Source organism: Cataglyphis hispanica, chromosome 7 (assembly GCF_021464435.1).
Source record: "Cataglyphis hispanica isolate Lineage 1 chromosome 7, ULB_Chis1_1.0, whole genome shotgun sequence".
In the NCBI taxonomy this organism is placed as follows: domain Eukaryota; kingdom Metazoa; phylum Arthropoda; class Insecta; order Hymenoptera; family Formicidae; genus Cataglyphis; species Cataglyphis hispanica.
The window spans coordinates 2,699,394-2,717,301 of record NC_065960.1 but is presented as its reverse complement, the minus strand read 5'-3'; the positions used below and the strand labels follow the sequence as shown (position 1 = coordinate 2,717,301).

At 29.2% G+C, this 17,908-nt stretch overlaps 3 protein-coding genes across 3 annotated transcripts; 2 read left to right on the top strand and 1 right to left on the bottom strand.

The window, feature by feature from the left end:
* Positions 1-130: 130 nt before the first annotated feature.
* Positions 131-6,840, bottom strand: LOC126851200 (probable DNA mismatch repair protein Msh6). Its single transcript, XM_050594897.1, has 20 exons — positions 6,591-6,840; positions 6,104-6,271; positions 5,907-5,992; positions 5,747-5,809; positions 5,431-5,637; positions 5,225-5,359; positions 4,990-5,125; positions 4,276-4,556; positions 4,080-4,205; positions 3,861-3,945; positions 3,495-3,780; positions 3,269-3,424; positions 2,749-2,906; positions 2,582-2,670; positions 2,214-2,504; positions 1,900-2,115; positions 1,646-1,825; positions 1,379-1,556; positions 1,116-1,267; positions 131-967 (listed from the first exon to the last, which is right to left on the bottom strand). Exons 1-20 carry the CDS (start codon positions 6,709-6,711, stop codon positions 710-712), a joined length of 3,372 nt encoding a protein of 1,123 aa, XP_050450854.1. The 5' UTR covers positions 6,712-6,840; the 3' UTR covers positions 131-709.
* Positions 6,841-7,003: 163 nt separating this feature from the next.
* Positions 7,004-9,440, top strand: LOC126851214 (phosphorylated adapter RNA export protein). Its single transcript, XM_050594926.1, has 4 exons — positions 7,004-7,360; positions 7,611-8,217; positions 8,588-8,866; positions 8,986-9,440. Exons 1-4 carry the CDS (start codon positions 7,310-7,312, stop codon positions 9,249-9,251), a joined length of 1,203 nt encoding a protein of 400 aa, XP_050450883.1. The 5' UTR covers positions 7,004-7,309; the 3' UTR covers positions 9,252-9,440.
* A 782-nt stretch (positions 9,441-10,222) lies between these two features.
* On the top strand, positions 10,223-17,849 carry LOC126851198 (condensin complex subunit 1). Its single transcript, XM_050594894.1, has 20 exons — positions 10,223-10,500; positions 10,669-10,803; positions 10,952-11,133; positions 11,204-11,343; positions 11,415-11,496; positions 11,601-11,663; positions 11,795-12,028; positions 12,159-12,491; positions 12,574-12,766; positions 12,891-13,213; positions 13,299-13,691; positions 13,883-14,127; positions 14,212-14,332; positions 14,402-14,859; positions 14,963-15,217; positions 15,485-15,757; positions 15,827-15,969; positions 16,049-16,399; positions 16,489-16,611; positions 16,908-17,849. Exons 1-20 carry the CDS (start codon positions 10,386-10,388, stop codon positions 17,042-17,044), a joined length of 4,299 nt encoding a protein of 1,432 aa, XP_050450851.1. The 5' UTR covers positions 10,223-10,385; the 3' UTR covers positions 17,045-17,849.
* Positions 17,850-17,908: the final 59 nt, after the last annotated feature.

Below are 17,908 nucleotides of genomic sequence, written 5' to 3'. Positions count from 1 at the left end.
GGTATCAACGAAGAGATATCACCTCATTTTTTTCTCGCGAATTATCCTTTTTAACAACGAAAAAGATATACCAATCCTATTTAATAAGATAAATATATTTTTAATTGTCATACAATCAGAAATTTCTCAAAAATTAAAAAGGGAATATCGTCATCGCATAATTTATATGAAACGCGCGCGTCTAGAGACGATACTTTATTTCCCACTCTTAAATCATGTATTTTAATATATTTTCGTCATCACTTCGCTTTTTTACGATAGTGTAGCGGGTGTAGTACATGAATGTATTTATTTTACACCAAAAAGCCGTGCACGTTTAATTTTTTTTATATAAATTTTTACGCAATGGTTTGATGTGAGTAAAATTAAATTATAACACACATAATATATATATATATATATATTTGTCATAAAAGTAGCCTTTTTATACTCTGATAATGATGAATAAAATTTTATAAGCAAATTAGTTTGCTTTGTTTCTTCCTGGAACGGTGTAACCTATGTGTGAACAGTGTATCTATTTTTTAATATTATTTCCGTATTAGTAACTAATTTGTTTAAGGATACTTACAATTTATAAATCTAGCTGTAAAAATGATTATTCTTTTAATAGTCATGAATAGATATGATTTATTAGATGATTATATCATTGAAACGATTATACGAGTATTTATTCAACATGTATGCATAATAATGTATATTTGGCATATTAAAGAGCAGTAATAAAATTCCTTATTTGAGCACTGTTGGCTTTACAAAGAGCAATAAAAATGTGTTTGTCATTAGTTTCTTGTTCTATCTTGCTGGCTATCTCGTGCGCTTTCTTTGTGATAATAGATGGTATTCCTGCTAATCGAGCAGCATTGAATCCATAAGATTTCGGACAAGCTCCTTCATTAAGCTTGTATAAGAATGTCACTGTCTCTTGTGATACGTTTTCTTCTTCATTCGTTTCTACCATGCATGCCTAAAAAAATTAAAATTTATTGAAGAACACTTTATATTTCTATAAATATACATTGATATAAATAAGTATGTGTAAAATAACAATACATAAATCAATACATATACTTTTGAATAAAAGATTTTTATTATTTTAACTAAGATTTTCTCACCATATGGGCTAACGTGACCTCTGTATTGGTTTTGTAATCCTCAACCAAAGAATGATAATGAGTCGAGAATAATGTGCGACATTTTAACTTAGTCAACGCATCGACAACCGAAGCCGCTATTGCCGTGCCATCATAGGTTGATGTGCCGCGTCCTAGAATAAAGATATATTTTTTTATTAATTTAAGGAATAGTTTCTATCAATTTCATATTTAAAGAAAGAAATTAATAAAGCAATAATCAAGTTATATAAAATTATCTTTACCCAATTCGTCGAGAAGAACCAATGAATAGGGCGTAGCATGTTGCAACATCGTGGCAGTTTCGTTTAGTTCAACCAAGAATGTGCTCTGACCAGTCAGAATATCATCATTAGCACCCAAACGTGTGAAAATACGATCCACTAATGTTATGCAACATGAACTAGCTGGGACATAGCTGCCCTATTAACACAAGAAAATTAAATTCACATTTTACATATTTATAACTCATAATTCTAATTTCATTTGCGCATTTTTCTCGTGGAACTTACTATTTGGGCCATGATCGTGATTAAGCCGACTTGACGCATGAGAGTTGATTTGCCTCCCATGTTCGGTCCTGTCAGAATCATAAAGGAGGCAGCGTCATCACATGCCAATAGTGTATCATTGGGAATAAAGTTATCAGATACAATACAAGGATGTTTTCCGTCTTTTATCTTGATGAATATCTGTAAGAATTAAATTCGATGCCATATTGTTTCGATGAATAATATTAAAAAGCAATATCTAACGATTCCATTACCTCACCATCTAATCCATCATGAATCTCCGGTATACACATATCGCCGTTTCGAGCGTAATCCGCGAGAGAAATGAATACGTCCATGGTCGCCACTTTGTAAATAGCTTTATGCCACATATCATATTTTTCACTAAATTGTGCAAATATTCTCCTGTTAAGATCCTTCAGTACTTTATCTCTCTGCTCTTCTATATTTATCTGTCTTGCTAAAAGTTCCTGCGATAATCAAAATTAATTGTGTATATTCTTAAAGATATTTTATCATAAAAAAACAAAAACTATAAATTGAAAATATAAATTATTATTATTTTTACCTTTGCCTCGGCAGTATAATAACGTTTAAAACCTTTTCTTTGTGACTGTAGTTCATATCCAGGACCAACTTTCTTAACTCGCGACTCAGGAATCTCGATTTGATAACGTTTTTTATCTGTTCCAAAAAATGTTATATTTGAATCAAAATGCTGTTTTTGTTTTTCTAAATATCTGTCTAAATCTTTTTTGTTCTTTGCAAGTTCCTCCAAGACTAAATCATACTCGGCATCTACTCCTCTTTTGGGAACAATGCAACCTTGTTTTTTGGCTTCTTCATGATCAAATGCAGTCTGAAATAAATGTATCCATATATATAGTAAAAAAAGAAACAAATAATCAGAGGAATCAATAAAAATAAAAACGCTACCTTAAAGTAATCTAATATTTCCCTTAAATGAGGGAAATCACCATCTGGTTCATATTGGGTACAAAGGCTTATTAACTTACTTTTAAAATCTGTAAAAAAACAACCATGGAATCATTGTATGTAAAATTTGGTAAAATAAAATATACATAAAAGTAAAATAAGCATACCATTAAACAGCTCAATAAATTTCAATATTTCTTCAAATTTAGCAAGTGTCATGGTAAACTCTACAATTATCCTCTTCGAATATGTTGGACCTTCGAACATTATGGCTCTGCCATCAGGATGATTTTTCATTCTAGCTGCATTTCCCTGAGCATGTATTCTGTTAAAACAAAAGATATATATAGAATTTCTCATATAAATTATTACAAGTCATTTTCTAAATAACTATTAAAGATGGAAACATATCTTTTTTAAGTTAAGAGATTTATTGGTACTTTTCATATTATATATAAGATGCTGCTGAACTCTCAGCACGAACAAGAATTCTATTTTCTTAATGAAAATTGTTTTTTCTCATGCAACTCCACTTTTCTTTGTATATATAAAGTATTAAGATAAGATCAAATGAATATTTTATAAAATATTTTATACATGCATACAAGCACACAAAAACTATTTTTTGTACATATATATATAAATTTCCAAAATTTGTCATTCTAAGTAAAATTTTTTGTAACTTACTTGCTTAATAATCTTTCAAGATCCGGTAGAGTTGACAAAATTGCGCGAGCTGATTGTATTATGTCGATTCGATCTACCAATTCCTGCACAGCTTCCTGACGTTTCATTATAATGTCTTTACGACAAGATGGCCTACAGATCCATTCATGCAACAATCTACAAGAAAAATATATATATTTTGTCAATGAATAGAATAAAGGATAACAAAACAGTATATAAGATTAACCTTTTGCCAAATGCAGTACAACAACGATCCAAAATACTATTGAGCGAATTCTCTCCAAAAAGTCTTAAATTTTTTATTGTAACAGCATCTATCACCATGGTATTTGTATAATTGAGACCTGCGCGATTGTTTGCAGCTGAGAAATCCGGTGGAATGTAAGTATTAAAGCAACCTTGTGCCAATAGTTGCTGTTCGAGCAGAAACTCTTTCAATAAATACACACATCCTCCTAATGCATGTACTGCTAATTCTTTGTCATTGGCTGGTGTTAAACCCAAGCTATCTCCTAATATAATAATCAAATATTAGGTATAACAAATATATAAAATATGTAAAAATTTCCCAATTATGATTATATATAAATACCTTCATTAAGATATGATTTTAAACCTTCAGGCCATGCAAAGTTGGAATCTTTCTCTTTCTTGAAATAATCGCCTTCATGAAGATTCTTAAAAAAAAAAAAAGAGGAAAAAATATTTTTTATATATAATAAATACTATGTATATACACAAAAAAATATACCAATATATTACATTTATATAGAAACAATAATTATAAACATTATCTGTTATCTATACTAACTTTTAATGTAGTTGTAGCAGACCAGAAGTGTGCTTCGCGTTGTAACGATTCTTTTAGTGCTGCTGGTAGAGTGTTATTTATAAGCTGCAAAGTTTTTCGCGATAGATTACCGCGTTCGTATATTATCTGGAAACAGAAATCACCATTTGTAATAATATGATTAACAATAATTTAATTTATGATTTGTGTATCATACATGCACTGGTGGATGATGAGCCAGCAAAGTCAACAATCTGGAATTGCAATAATCATCGTCAAATTGACTGAGATTAAATTCGCCTATTGTTGTGTCTATAAAGCATACTCCGAAAGAGCTGGTTGTCTGACCAGGATCGCATTTTTCTACTAAAGATAACAGATAATTGGAGTTTGGTGTAGATGCTTCCACATCTAATGGAGTATATACTCTAGTTCCTCTTGTACTGATTTGACAAATTTCTCGCTTTACAACTTTATCGAATTTTGTTGATTTAGTCACTGCAAAAGAAAAAAAAGATACAAATATCTATCATTCATATAATGGATGAAATATTTTATATAATTTATGCTCACTAAGTAGTGACATGTCTTAATAAAAAAAAAAAGTTGGAAAGTCCTAAAGTCTTTTTTCTGCAATGCATAAATAAGAACAAATTTTTAAATGAGATCCATTTTTGATTGTTGCCATTCTTTAGAAAAGCATAAAATAAACCTTCATGCACATAGAGAAAGAAAGAAAAAAAATAATCTTATATTTTTAATAATTCTTTGTATAAGCATTGCAGAAAAAAGCGGACTTTTTTTACTGAATTTTCACTTAATAACACTATAATTAATTAATGCAACTTATGAAAAACAGCCTGCATAATTATAATTGAAATACATATGCTTCTATATGTAATAAAATGTATTGTTTTGTGAGACTTCATACTTTTGCTGCAGCGCGCTGCCATCATCTCCGGATTTTCAGTTTGCTCGACTCGCGCAACTTTGTAACCTCTTTCTATGAGGCTCGCCGAATAACGACCATAGCCGATTTCAGGAAATCCAGAGTGTGCAAATTCACCCTTTAATAATAAGTAATGAGTCACAAAATAGATTCATCAAGAGTAACTTAATATGTATAGACATACATATTAAGACATTCTTAATATGTATAGACTTACTCGCATATATGTGAGGCTAAGCTCATTAACACTTATAACTGCATCCATGTGATACAACTCGTAGAATTTGCCGACTTTGAAAAAAAGTACACAGTTAAAATGCTTACTTTTTAATTCCCACCACTGCCTCATTGCCTAAACAAATTTTATGATTTAATGATTGTCAATGTTAATGATAGTAAATAGCTTAATGATAAAATCCTTACAGGAGTTTGATTGTTTAAGAAATCAATTGGTACATAAAGCGTCCTAGGATCATAATTTGGATCTTTTAATGTTCTCCTCTGTATGTCTCTTATTTTGTCTGGCTGCAGAAAATCTAATTTCAAGTGAGGCCAAATATGTGCAGCAGCAATTCCATTATTTATAGTCTGATTCTGAATATGTGCAGACTGTTTCAATTCTTTTTTATCCTAAAATATCAAATATGTCATTAAAATTAAAGAATCACAAATATACATTAACCATAGAAATAAAAATTAAATGTAAAAGCATCAATTTTGCAATTAATTATATACTTACTTTATTAGATGAATTATTTGCTTGTTTGAGTTTGGACATAACACTGGATGTCTTTCTTTTTTTCTTAAAAAAAAAGAAAAAGAAAATATAAGAATATTAAATACAACTTTTCTCATAACAATATTAATATTTAGAGACACTTGAAATATATTATTCTTACTTTTGGTGTATCTTCTTCTGTTTCTGTTGAAGATTCATCCTCTACGTCTCCTTCCGAAATTGACTCAGATTCTTCACATTTGGAATCTGTAATGGTAAATATTATATATATATATATATAATATATGTATATGTCTATTTTGAATACTTTCTTAACATAATAATTCAAGAATATTATTATTTATATAATTTACAAACCTGGCTTGAATTCATTTTCAATATCTTCATCAGAATCATCATCAGGAATAATTAGGCGCCTTCTTTTAATTTTTACGGGCTCATTTTCTTTCTTATCGTCATTCTTTTTATGTAATCTTTTTCTATCATTAGAATTTTGATTTTCTTTTCCATTATTTCCATTGAGCTCTGTGTGTATAATCATAATATAATATATTTATAATAATCACAAAAATTATAACAACTTTTAAATTATATATAACATATGTAATTGTGACTTATGCTCTAATTATAAAATCTTAATAAATATTTAAGATAAATCAAAGGTCATAATATGTAAGCAATCACATGTAAGTGGATTTTATATCTAAATCATATGAATTGCAATTTTACATACATAATGCTGGAAAAAATAATGTATAAAGCGAGAATTTATTTTATCTCCATACACACGTGTTTAACGTATGTTTCATAATAAATTTTCTGAAAAATCTTTTTCGAGACAAACCTTTTTTCCTTTGTTCTGTCTTGGGTGTCCGCGAATTTTCTACCTGCTCTTTTTTCACCTCCGGCTTTTTGACATTTTTTGGAGATGTGAAATAATTAAGTATCGTATTTACTTTCGGCATCGTTTTGTTTCGATAAAAACAATATAAATAAATGGATTTTGAAAGATATCATTCATATAAACTTATAATCAGTAAACTCTGTTTCAACAGTTTCGATGTGCCTCGGACATTAGGCATTCGCGGCGCAATTCGGATTCGGAACTCTGTTGCGAATTGTGAATTGGAGGGATAAGCTCGCGCATGCGTAAATAGCGCAAGCACTAACAGACGCAGACGCTATTCTATGGTATTTGATATGTCTATGAGCAAATATCACGAAGAAAGAAAGAATGTACAAGGAGAGCATCTCTCTAGGCTAGCTTTATGTTTAATGCATGAAAAATAGGTTGTTGGTTGTTAGTAGTAAAAATTTCTCGTATCCATGTCAGAGAAATCAAAAAACAAATACTGTACATTAATATAAATATTAATATTGAGATTGATTGAGCATCATCGTTTGCGAAAAAAGAGAAAAAGTGTGTGTGTGTGTGTGTGTATAATATGTAATTGTTTTATGATACTGATCGAAAGTATTGATTTTATAAAACGTCTCTTTCACATTTCTCTCTATACAAAAGGATAAATATAATAATAATAATAATAATTTCTAATAAGAAGCATGGAAGCAGAACCATTGGAATTGGAAGATGGTGAAATCGTTGATGATGAGGTCAGTCACAGAAAAATTTTCATAAAAATCTAACCTATTATATAAGCTCACTATGCAATAGATGAATTTTATTTTCTTAATTAACAATTTAATTATAATTGCACAGAATATAATTTCTTTATATTTTTTTATTATAATCTTATTTTATCATAGTTTAGGCATATTAGTATATTGCAATGCAGGATGTCATTATATCATGTTTATAAGAATGTATTTTTTAATAATTATTTTCTTTTTTTTTTTTGTATAGCCAAACGATGTTTTCGGGACATATAATGTTTTGCAAAGACCTTATGTGGCACCTGTCACAGATATATGTACAAACATGCGATACAATGATGACTCTGATAATTCTGCAGATTCTGAAAGTGATTCTGATTCAGATTCCACACATACTAACATTAAAAAAGCTAAACTTAAATTAAAGAAGCATAACTTATCAAAGGATTGCACAACTAAAAATGATAAATATAAAGTATGGTGTAAACAAATGCAGGAAGAATCTTTGACTGAGGACTTAATATCATTTGGTGTTACAAAAAAATTGTATCAAGAACGTAGTGTTGAAAGTTATAATTTTACTTTGCGATATACACATAATGACAGAGAATCTTGTAATAATAATAGTTCTGGTGATGAAGAAGATATTGAACGGAGATTAACTAACAAGAGAACAAATTCAGACAGACATAATTTAAAACTTAGGTTAGGAAAAAGGAAATACTCCACGGATTCTGACAATCAGAAAGGTTCTGTTAGAATAGTAGCAGACTTATCTACAACTGTGGATTCAACAGATGCTGACATTGCTATAGATATAACAACTAAACTCAGTGAGAAAAAAGATCTTCTCATAAGTAAGTGTCTATATATTAATGCTTCTATATTATTATTCTTTTCCTGGTACATTCACTTTTATTACATTCAATTTTAATGACAAATTGTTTAACAAAGTCGGATTTCGATTTTTGTTTAAGAAAATTTATAAAATGCCAATTGGTTTTAAGTAATAAGTAATTGAGAAAATGAATTTGCCAGGTTGAGAAATTTATACAGATAATTTACTTCTCCTTTAAATCCAAGAAAATTTTTATTATTAAATTTGTTTTTATTTGATATTGTAATAATAGTGCAATATCAAAGATTTAAAAATTGTAAGAAATATTGTTTTTACTTTTTATATATAAACATTAGAAGTTGTATTTATAATATTTACATATTTTATAGGACGAGTGGTGGATATAATTGGTAAAGAGAAAGCTATTGATTTTTTCCAAAAAACCAAAAAAATTGAAGAGAGTGGAGGAATGTTAATAATGAATGGATCTCGTAGAAGAACTGCTGGTGGAGTATATTTTTGGTTAGTAAAAAATGATAAACATATCCCTCAAGAAAAAATTAGAGAGATATTTTATTATGATCAAAAAGAAACTAGCGAGCAAAGGAAAAAAGCTGGTGCCAACAACAGAAGACAAAAAACGCAGGAACTAATGAAAAGCTTTGAAAGTAAGTGACATTTTATACAATACTTTAATGATGTTTTATTAAAAGTAAACATTAAAATGTTAAATTGTATAGAAAAAATAAGATAATGCATAAATATATTTTTCTTTTTGAAATTATAGGTAAATCCGAAAAAGATTTACCAACTTTATTAACAAGGGCGGAACTCTGTACAAGACAAATTGCAGAGCAAGCAAGATTACGACGTGGTGAAGGCATGGATAGGATGCCATTAGATTCCGATCGTACAGTATCAAATCCACCACCTAGCCCAGTAACAGATGATCCAGATCATTCTGAACATCCATTGACACAGAGACATGTCCAAGATTATGCTGATGACTTTCTTGATATTGGAGCAGATATAGATTATATGGAAGTACTTTAAAACTATAGATTTTATATTTGCACATAACCTGACAGTGTAACTTGTACAAATAAATAATTATAATCAGTTGCACATGAAAGAATAGTACATAGGTGTAATATAATTAAAATAAATGTAAAATTTTGTATTTATCATGTTTATATAAATGAGAAAAAGAGAGAAATAGAGACTAAAAATAATAATCAAAAACTTTGTTTTTTTAAATTATTTTTATGTTTTATATATAACGCTTAATACATTATATAATTAATTTTTTCAATACCTGATATATAATTATTATTTTTTACATAAATTTTAATACATCTTTAACAAAGAAATAAGTGTAATTATGCCTATGTAAAATGTAATATTTACATTATTCAAATCCTTTAAAAAATCTACATATAAAAAAATAAAAACTCCTGCAAGAGAACTATATAAAACATATTCAAACTGCAATTAAAGCCTAAAAAATATAATATTATTAAATAAACAAATACAATTGTACATAATTAATTCTTTAGAAATGAATACGAGATTATTGCATTATATATAAATGTGTAATATTAATTTATTAATTTATTAATTTTTTATATACAAACTTATTAAGTGATTTATCAGTATTTATTCTTTTATAAAAAAGCTAGAATTTTTTTTAATTTGTAAAAGAAATAATTTATTATCTTTCTTTTTCATATTATGCTTAGTCCGATAAGGTTTTAAAGAAAAACAAAAATTCACTTTTTTAGTATTGATAACCCTAAAATTGAAGTTTCTTATTATAACCGCACGGAGTCTCCAATATCACTTTGGAGTTTGTCCGATTTGATTGACCAATCAAGATAAAAGAAACAAAAATTTCTTGTTCTGATTGGATAATTAAAACACTACTTCACTCCAAGGAATATAATTTTGGAAAACAATCTCTGGTGAATTTTTGACAGATTGGCAGTAGTGAATTTAAAAATGAAACTGATTTCACATGTATGTTTCTGTTAGTCTTCAGTCGGTCAAAGTAATTTCTTTTGATTGTACATCTTATACAAACGTAAAAGAAGTGTAGAGCTATTATTTCAAAGATATTTATTACAAAGAAATATTGAGTACAAAAAAAATAAAATTTTTACTGACAGTTGCATTCAGAATTACGTCGAAATGATAAAAAATTTCGTGATTCCTTTGGTCGCGGATGAACTTTTGACGTCTCATGCCGGACAATATTTTGTTGAAGAGATTGTGCCTTTACGAATGATAACACAGTCTCTTGATGGTAATTGCAATATATAAATCTTATTTTCAACTGTTAAAATTACATTTATTAGTTCCTCTGCTACAGTTATAATAAATAATCTCCAAGTCTTTTATAACAATAGATTGTTGATAGAATACAGTGTGTTACAATAGTTCAATAATTTATAATATTGAAATTGTGTTACAGCTACACGATCAGCATTGCAAGCAAATGGTTTGCATTTTATTTTGGATCATTTTGACACATTTTTCTCTATCATTGTTCATGGCAGTAAAGTGGAGCTTGTGGTCTGCTTGCGTGGTTTTAATAGGATTCATAAAGGTAATTTTTTATAAAATCTAGATTATGTATTATAAATAAAAGTGCTTTTTATTTTATAATAGATATACTTATTTGTAATTGATTAAAATAAATAACTTACTTGATATTATAACTTACTTGAATTTATTTATATAAACATTATTTTTAGCTGTGGAAATACTTGTGAATGAATTGGAAGAAAAATTTGATCATGGAAATGAAATTACAGAGGAAGAGGACAGAAAAACATATTTGTGTATTAACAATATGCTGGCATATTTGTTCTCATGGTTTGTTGGTCATATAGATGAACGTGTTATGAAAAATGCAAATAATGTCAACATTGGAAAGGTATAAAAACTGTTTGTATTATTATGATGTTATAAAATTGTAGAATTAAAGATTAATTTATCATTTTTAGTCTAAAAAAAGTGCAAAGTCTGATATTGAAGAGGAATGGGAACAATCTAAGCAGAAAGTTTTGGAACTTTTATATCGATGGCTGCAAATACCATTGTATAAGATTTGGAGACCACCAATTGTTGAAAATTCATTTGTTATGTAAGTTACACAATTCAAAAACTGCAATATTATATATATAATATTTATAATGTTATACAATATTTGCACAGGACATTAGCACAGATATGTTATAAAATATTGGAACAGAGTAAAGATGTTAAGCAAAAACATATAAGACAAACTATATTTGAGGTATTATCATTTATTTGTATATATATAACCTTATATTAATATTTTATTATTATATTAAGGTTTTGTTATTATATTAATGTTTAATGTTATACCTTTATTCTTAGATTCTGGGAACTTTGATTAAAAAGTACAATCATGGAATTACTTGCATTGTCAGAATTATTCAGGTACACATACGTTTGAATAAATTATTTATAAATTATATATTGTTTTAAAAATGTATAATTTATATATATATATATATATATATATATATATATATATATATATATATATATTATGTATTGAAATGCTGCAGTTGGTGAAATTGTGTGATGCACTAGCAGTGCCTATAGCGACTGGTATAGTACATATGGCCACTGAATGTGGTTGTAAAGGTTTGATAAAAGAGGTGATGAATGAAATCGGACAGAGCGAAATTGGTGAAATGGAAAATCGTAATGTATCTACATTTCTCGAGAATATTGCAATCTTGCAACCCGATCTTATAATTCCTGTGCTCGATGAGGTCATTGATTACCTGTCTAATGAGGCATGTATATATAATTGTCTTGTTATTGATTGAACAATATGGAGTAGTTCAATATGGAACATACTAAGTTAAATATATAATTAAAGTTATAGAGATAGTTTAATTAATTAGAAAAATCTTGTTTTTACAGTTTTATACTATGAGAAATTGCGTGATTGGAGTATTGGGTATTGTAGTGCAAAAAGCGTTGACTGGCGAAGATCTTACAGATGAACAGAAAAAGCAACGCAATGAATGTTTAAATAATTTGGAGGATCATATTTTAGATTCTCATGCTTATGTCAGATCGAAGGTTCTTCAAGTATGGCAGCGTTTATGTTGCGAGGGAGCTGTACCATTAGCCAGATATGGGAAGCTTTTAGCTGCCACTGCATTGCGCTTAGAAGATAAAAGCGCGAATGTTCGTAAGCAGGCTCTCCAGTTGTTGCGTACGATGTTGCAAAGCAATCCTTTCGCCGCCAAGGTATTTGTACTTCGAGAAATAACGCATTACTTTTCTCCATTATTAAACTGATCTTTTGATTTTATATATTTTTTGATTATAGTTAACTCGTGCTGAACTCTCCGACTCGTTAGAAAAAGAAAAAGAAAAATTGCAAGAGTTGCAAGCTCAAATCGCAAGTACTAGTGGACGCGGTCATATGCAAAGATTTGAACTTTGGAATACTTTACAACCAGATATTAAAGCGACAATAAAGAAAATTTTTGAAAATGAAGCAGAATATATGAATGAATCATGTTAGTTATATTACTTTGTAACGCATTATTAACATACTTATTCATTTTATAGCTTCTTTATTTTTGTTGTGGAAAACATTTGCAAGATTACAAAATTTTTTATACATAATTTTATTTAATTTAGGTGCACAGAATAAAGAGAATATTGGTGCAGATCATGCTTTCGAACATGTGAGACAATTATTATTAAACCGAAAAGTCACGAAGGCTGTGACATACTTATGGAAGACTTGTATGATATTGGAAGAAGCCCCTGAAATGAAAGATCTTTCCATTGCAGCAAAGGAAGAGTGTTTATTCGCCTTTTTGCTGAAAATTTTTATAGAATCAGAAAACAAATTGACAGATAACGAAGAGGAGAATACGATCGACGCAAGTAAATCAGAACAAGATAACAAGAAAAAAGAGGAGATAAGATTGCGAAAGCGCGTTATAAATTATTTAACAGTATGTGTTACTTAACAGTATATGACATAAAAAATGAATAAAACGATTCTTTTCAATTTTATTAATTGTATATTTTTTTTGGCAGAATTGTCTTGACTTTGCGATTGAATTAGAAAAGGCGATACCGATAGCGGAGAAGCTGTTATTTTCTACATGTGCTGGCGACGCCATTGAATCGTGCACATTCTTAGGAACCGCTTTTCAATTCAAAGTAACTGGTGCAGCCAGTTCTATACGCGAAGCTCTTTTTCAAGTGTTCCATCGCGATCAGTCTGTGCGTAATAATGTGGCTGTGGTTTACAAAAACATCTATCTTGATATCAATAATGATAAACAATCTGCCCGTCAAATAGCTGTAACTTGTAGCAATTGTTTGATTAATTTGCTATCGGAATTACAGCCTGGACAAAGCCCGGCTTTAGCTCAATTGATTGTAACATGGTATGAAAATGAGGAATTAAACAGCGAATTGTTGAAGGTATTTAATACTGAGTATATATATATATATATATATATATATATATATATATATATATATTGAACTTATTAAAAATTTTAAATCATAATATTTATAGCTTTTCATTAAATGATATATTAATTGTAAATATTTTTATTTTGAATTTTTTATAATGTGAATTGCATATTAATTAACTAATGCTATATGTGCAGGTATTATGGGAAAAATTCTCTATGAAGTATCCGGACACGTCACCAATAAATAGTAGAATTTCATTAATGATATTAACGATGATAGCTCAGGCAGAACCTAATATAGTGATCGATAATGTAGATATGTTAGTAGAAATAGGATTGGGTTTGCGCGCGAAAGACGATCTTCTTTTCGCACGAGACACTTGCAGAATGTTATTCAAGATAAAACAAAATAACAAGGATATCGAAAAATTGCCTCTGAGGTAAACGTTTGTTAAAAATTGTTGGAAAATAATTCGAAGTTTCTTAGAGTTGATGATGAAAAAAGATTTTTTCTCATTATATAGATATTCCAACAATCACGATATGTTCCAACAAATCCTGATATTATTGATAGATACCTTTATCAGTGCGGATGAGAACGCTTATATTTCTTTTGCGACGGATGCAATTAACGTTATATATCATGTAAGTTGATCTGTTATGTGTTAATTAAATACATTTGGGATATCGTGAAAATTTTATTTTAAATTCTAGTTGGCAAATCAACCTGAAAAATTGATAAAGAAGTTGTTATTGAACATCAACGAAAAGGGTCAATTCACTAATAAGGAAACGAATGAAGCATTGAGTGTGTCATGCACTGTACTTTCCAAATTGCTTTATATAATTGGACATATTGCTATCAGACAAATGATTCATCTAGACATGTCTGTTTACAAGGAACTTAAGCGTAGAGATGCGGTGCGTAAGATGCGTAAAAGCAAGAAAAAAGAATCAAGAGATGAGTTTACAACACCGAATATTAGATCGACAAGTGCGTTGGTTTCATCAAGTGCGCGACGAAATATAAACAACTCGGTGAGTTCTACGATCACCGAGGATAACGGCGAGGAAGCTTTAGAAGGTGCAATAGATGACGCTGAAGCGGAATTCGTGAATAATGTGCTTGAAAACGAGATTGTCACTGGAAATTGTTTGCTTGCGAAATTTGTGTATGTATTCGAATAATAATCGCGCAAGAATGATAGTCTCTACTCACATAATAGAAACATGCAACTTACATGTATATAACTTACATGAGTATAATTATTGCAGTCCATTGATATTGGATGTATGCACGTATCCCGATAAGTATAATAGCGAAAATCTACAAGCTGCAAGTTCGCTCGCGTTGAGCAAAATGATGACAGTGAGTTCCATATTTTGCGAGCAATCTCTACAACTTTTAGTTACTATATTGGAACGATCACCATATCCTGGAGTAAGATCGAACATGCTGATCGGAATAAGCGATCTTGCTACTAGATTTCCCAATCAAGTGGAGCCATGGTCGAAGCACATCTATGGCAGGTAAATTGATTCTCATTCATCAGCCTTCAAAAATCCATATTTTTCGAATACTGATTAATATTAATTGGATTATATATTTTATAATAATTAAATAAATAAATAAATATATATATATATATATATATATATATATATATATATATATATATATATGCATTATAAGTTAGAATAGTTACACACGCGTGCATGCATGCACATATATATTTCTTTTATAAAAAATAAAATTGACAGAATTACAATTGTACTGAGTAATATTTATATTTGCAGACTCCGAGATGAGGATGTAAACGTGCGTAGAACGTGCGTTCGTATGTTATCGAATCTGATAATGAGGGAAATGATTCGAGTAAAAGGACAGGTTTCAGAATTAGCCCTTTGCATTATTGATGAGGATAAACAAATACAGCAAGACACAAAGGAATTCTTCAATCAACTCGCCCAGAAAGGCAACGCTTTATATAATATAGTGCCCGATATATTATCGCGTTTAGCAGATCCTCAATTAAATCTCGACGAAAAACGATTTCAGGAAACCATCAGGTAAATATTGTAACTCAGTATGTCCAGCAGAAAAAACTTTAGGTGCTTCATTGATATTATAATTCGCAGATATATTCTCGGCCTAATGCAGAAAGAAAGACAAATTGATACCATAATTGATAAAATTTGCGCTAGATTTAAGTTAGCTACCACAGAAAGACAGTGGCGTGATCTTTCCTATTGTCTTTCACTTTTACAATTCAGTGGAAAGAGTAAGTAGAGTAACTTATGTTCAATAATATAATTTATATTGGAAGCAATTAGCTCTATTTTCTCTCTTATTTTTTAAAGGTATACGGCGTCTTATCGAAAGTTTACCGCTATTGAAAGAAAAAATTCATTATAAACCAGTATTAACGGCATTGCAAAATATCATTGAGCAAACGAAGAAAAAGGCAGATGCTAGTGCCGCTTGCACAGAGTTAGAAGAAAAAATACAAGAATTTTTAGAGACCGAAACAACAGAAAACCCGGAAGTAGCAGACAACCATCTGATGCCACCACCATCTATCATGCCAAAAAATAGAAAAAATACTCGTCGAAGTAGATATAAGAACAAATATGATGAAAGTGATGACGATTCTGAGGAAGATAGCTCCAATGATTCTGAGGAAGATATAGAGCATCCATCTATTGTAAAATGTGAGTGAATTAAAGCTAATTTTATTAATTTCTTACATTCAAAACTAGACATATACAGATGTACAGGTGTTTATATCTATTTTTCTTAGCGGGAAATAACAAAAAAAAATTGACTCGTGAAAAGATCTTTCATGCAAGATCAACCGCGAAAAATAATAATGATGATGTCTGCGATGAAAGTGCAAATATTGCAAATACGCCTGCAAAGAATGGTATTTATTTGTATATATTTGTTATATTTATTAATACATAATAAAAAAATTCATATTTTTCTATATATTTATATTATAATAAATATTAGAAAAAAATAATTAATTGCATATAACGAATTGAATCAAACATTATTGAAATTATAGTATCCCAAGTTTATAGTCTATTTCGACTATGTACTATCTTTCGATTATTTTATGTAGCTGTGTAATTTTCTTATAAGTAACTAAGCAATTGTTACATGCAGTTGAAAATAATATGATAATGAACAGTATGAATTAATTTTGTTTTTTCTTAGGTAAAAGAAAAGGATATGTACAAAAGAAAAATACGAAGACTGCGGAGGATGATAGTGATATTGTATCGCCATCCTCAAAACGAAATAAAAATGATACGTTACGAACGACTAAGATGTCGACCCGATTACGCAAATAATTTTTTTTTTTTTTAAATTAAAACAAAATAAAGAAAGCCTTCCTGGCTAGACGAGGATAATTTTAAAAGGTGATCCTAAACAGTTCCATTCGGATATAATTAGTAATTTTTATTGTATTTCAATTATTTGTCGTCTTAAACATTTTTATGAATTGTTGAAAGATCGAATATACAGAGTGTCCGAAAATTTGCGCAACACCCTTTAAGGAAAGATAGAGAGTGTTATTCTGAACAGAAAAGTCCTGTACCATTTTTTTCTATAACGCTTAATAAAAGAGTTATTATTGAGTGAAGTCTGGCCTATCATCGCCGACCTTCAGCCGGGCGCACGTCGGTGAGCTGTCATAAACATCTGAGCGCTCATTACCAGACGTGCGGCTCACCGACCGATAGGCCAGATTTCACTCAATAATAATCTTTTATTAAGTGTTATAGAAAAAAATGATACAGGACTTTTCTGTTCAGAATAACACTCTCTACCTTTCCTTAAAGGGTGTTGCGCGAATTTTTGGACACTCTGTATATTCATTTATCAGTTTAAAATCTGAGTTTTCGTATGTTAATATAAAAAAGAAATACTGAATATGTAAAAAAGATATTTTAAATATTGGACATATAATCTGATGTATATATTAAAATCGCTATATGAAAACTTAAGGATTGCAACAATGTCAGTTAGATCTAAAGAAATAATTTAAGCCTTTAATACTAAAAACTTTATAAAAAAAATATTAAAGTTTTGAAGAGATTGAGATGAAAAATGCGTTGGAAATCTTTTCTATAGAAAATTAAAATTTAAACCTTGTTTACGTTTTAGAAAGATTTATTATTCTTAACATTTATAAATCAACATTATTGATAATA

What these genes read in the sequence shown, in the direction of transcription:
- LOC126851200 (XM_050594897.1), bottom strand. Translation starts at nt 6,711, where the DNA reads ATGCCGAAAGTAAATACGATACTTAATTATTTCACATCTCCAAAAAAT. An exon ending in GGTTCTTCTCGACGAATTGG is followed by an intron (nt 1,268 to 1,378) that starts GTAAAGATAATT and finishes TCTTTATTCTAG; the next exon opens with GACGCGGCACATCAACCTAT. An exon ending in AGGTCACGTTAGCCCATATG is followed by an intron (nt 968 to 1,115) that starts GTGAGAAAATCT and finishes TAATTTTTTTAG; the next exon opens with GCATGCATGGTAGAAACGAA.
- LOC126851198 (XM_050594894.1), top strand. Translation starts at nt 10,386, where the DNA reads ATGATAAAAAATTTCGTGATTCCTTTGGTCGCGGATGAACTTTTGACG. An exon ending in GTTGAAAATTCATTTGTTAT is followed by an intron (nt 11,344 to 11,414) that starts GTAAGTTACACA and finishes ATATTTGCACAG; the next exon opens with GACATTAGCACAGATATGTT. An exon ending in GCATTGTCAGAATTATTCAG is followed by an intron (nt 11,664 to 11,794) that starts GTACACATACGT and finishes GAAATGCTGCAG; the next exon opens with TTGGTGAAATTGTGTGATGC.
- LOC126851214 (XM_050594926.1), top strand. Translation starts at nt 7,310, where the DNA reads ATGGAAGCAGAACCATTGGAATTGGAAGATGGTGAAATCGTTGATGAT. An exon ending in GTGAAATCGTTGATGATGAG is followed by an intron (nt 7,361 to 7,610) that starts GTCAGTCACAGA and finishes TTTTTTGTATAG; the next exon opens with CCAAACGATGTTTTCGGGAC. An exon ending in GAAAAAAGATCTTCTCATAA is followed by an intron (nt 8,218 to 8,587) that starts GTAAGTGTCTAT and finishes CATATTTTATAG; the next exon opens with GACGAGTGGTGGATATAATT.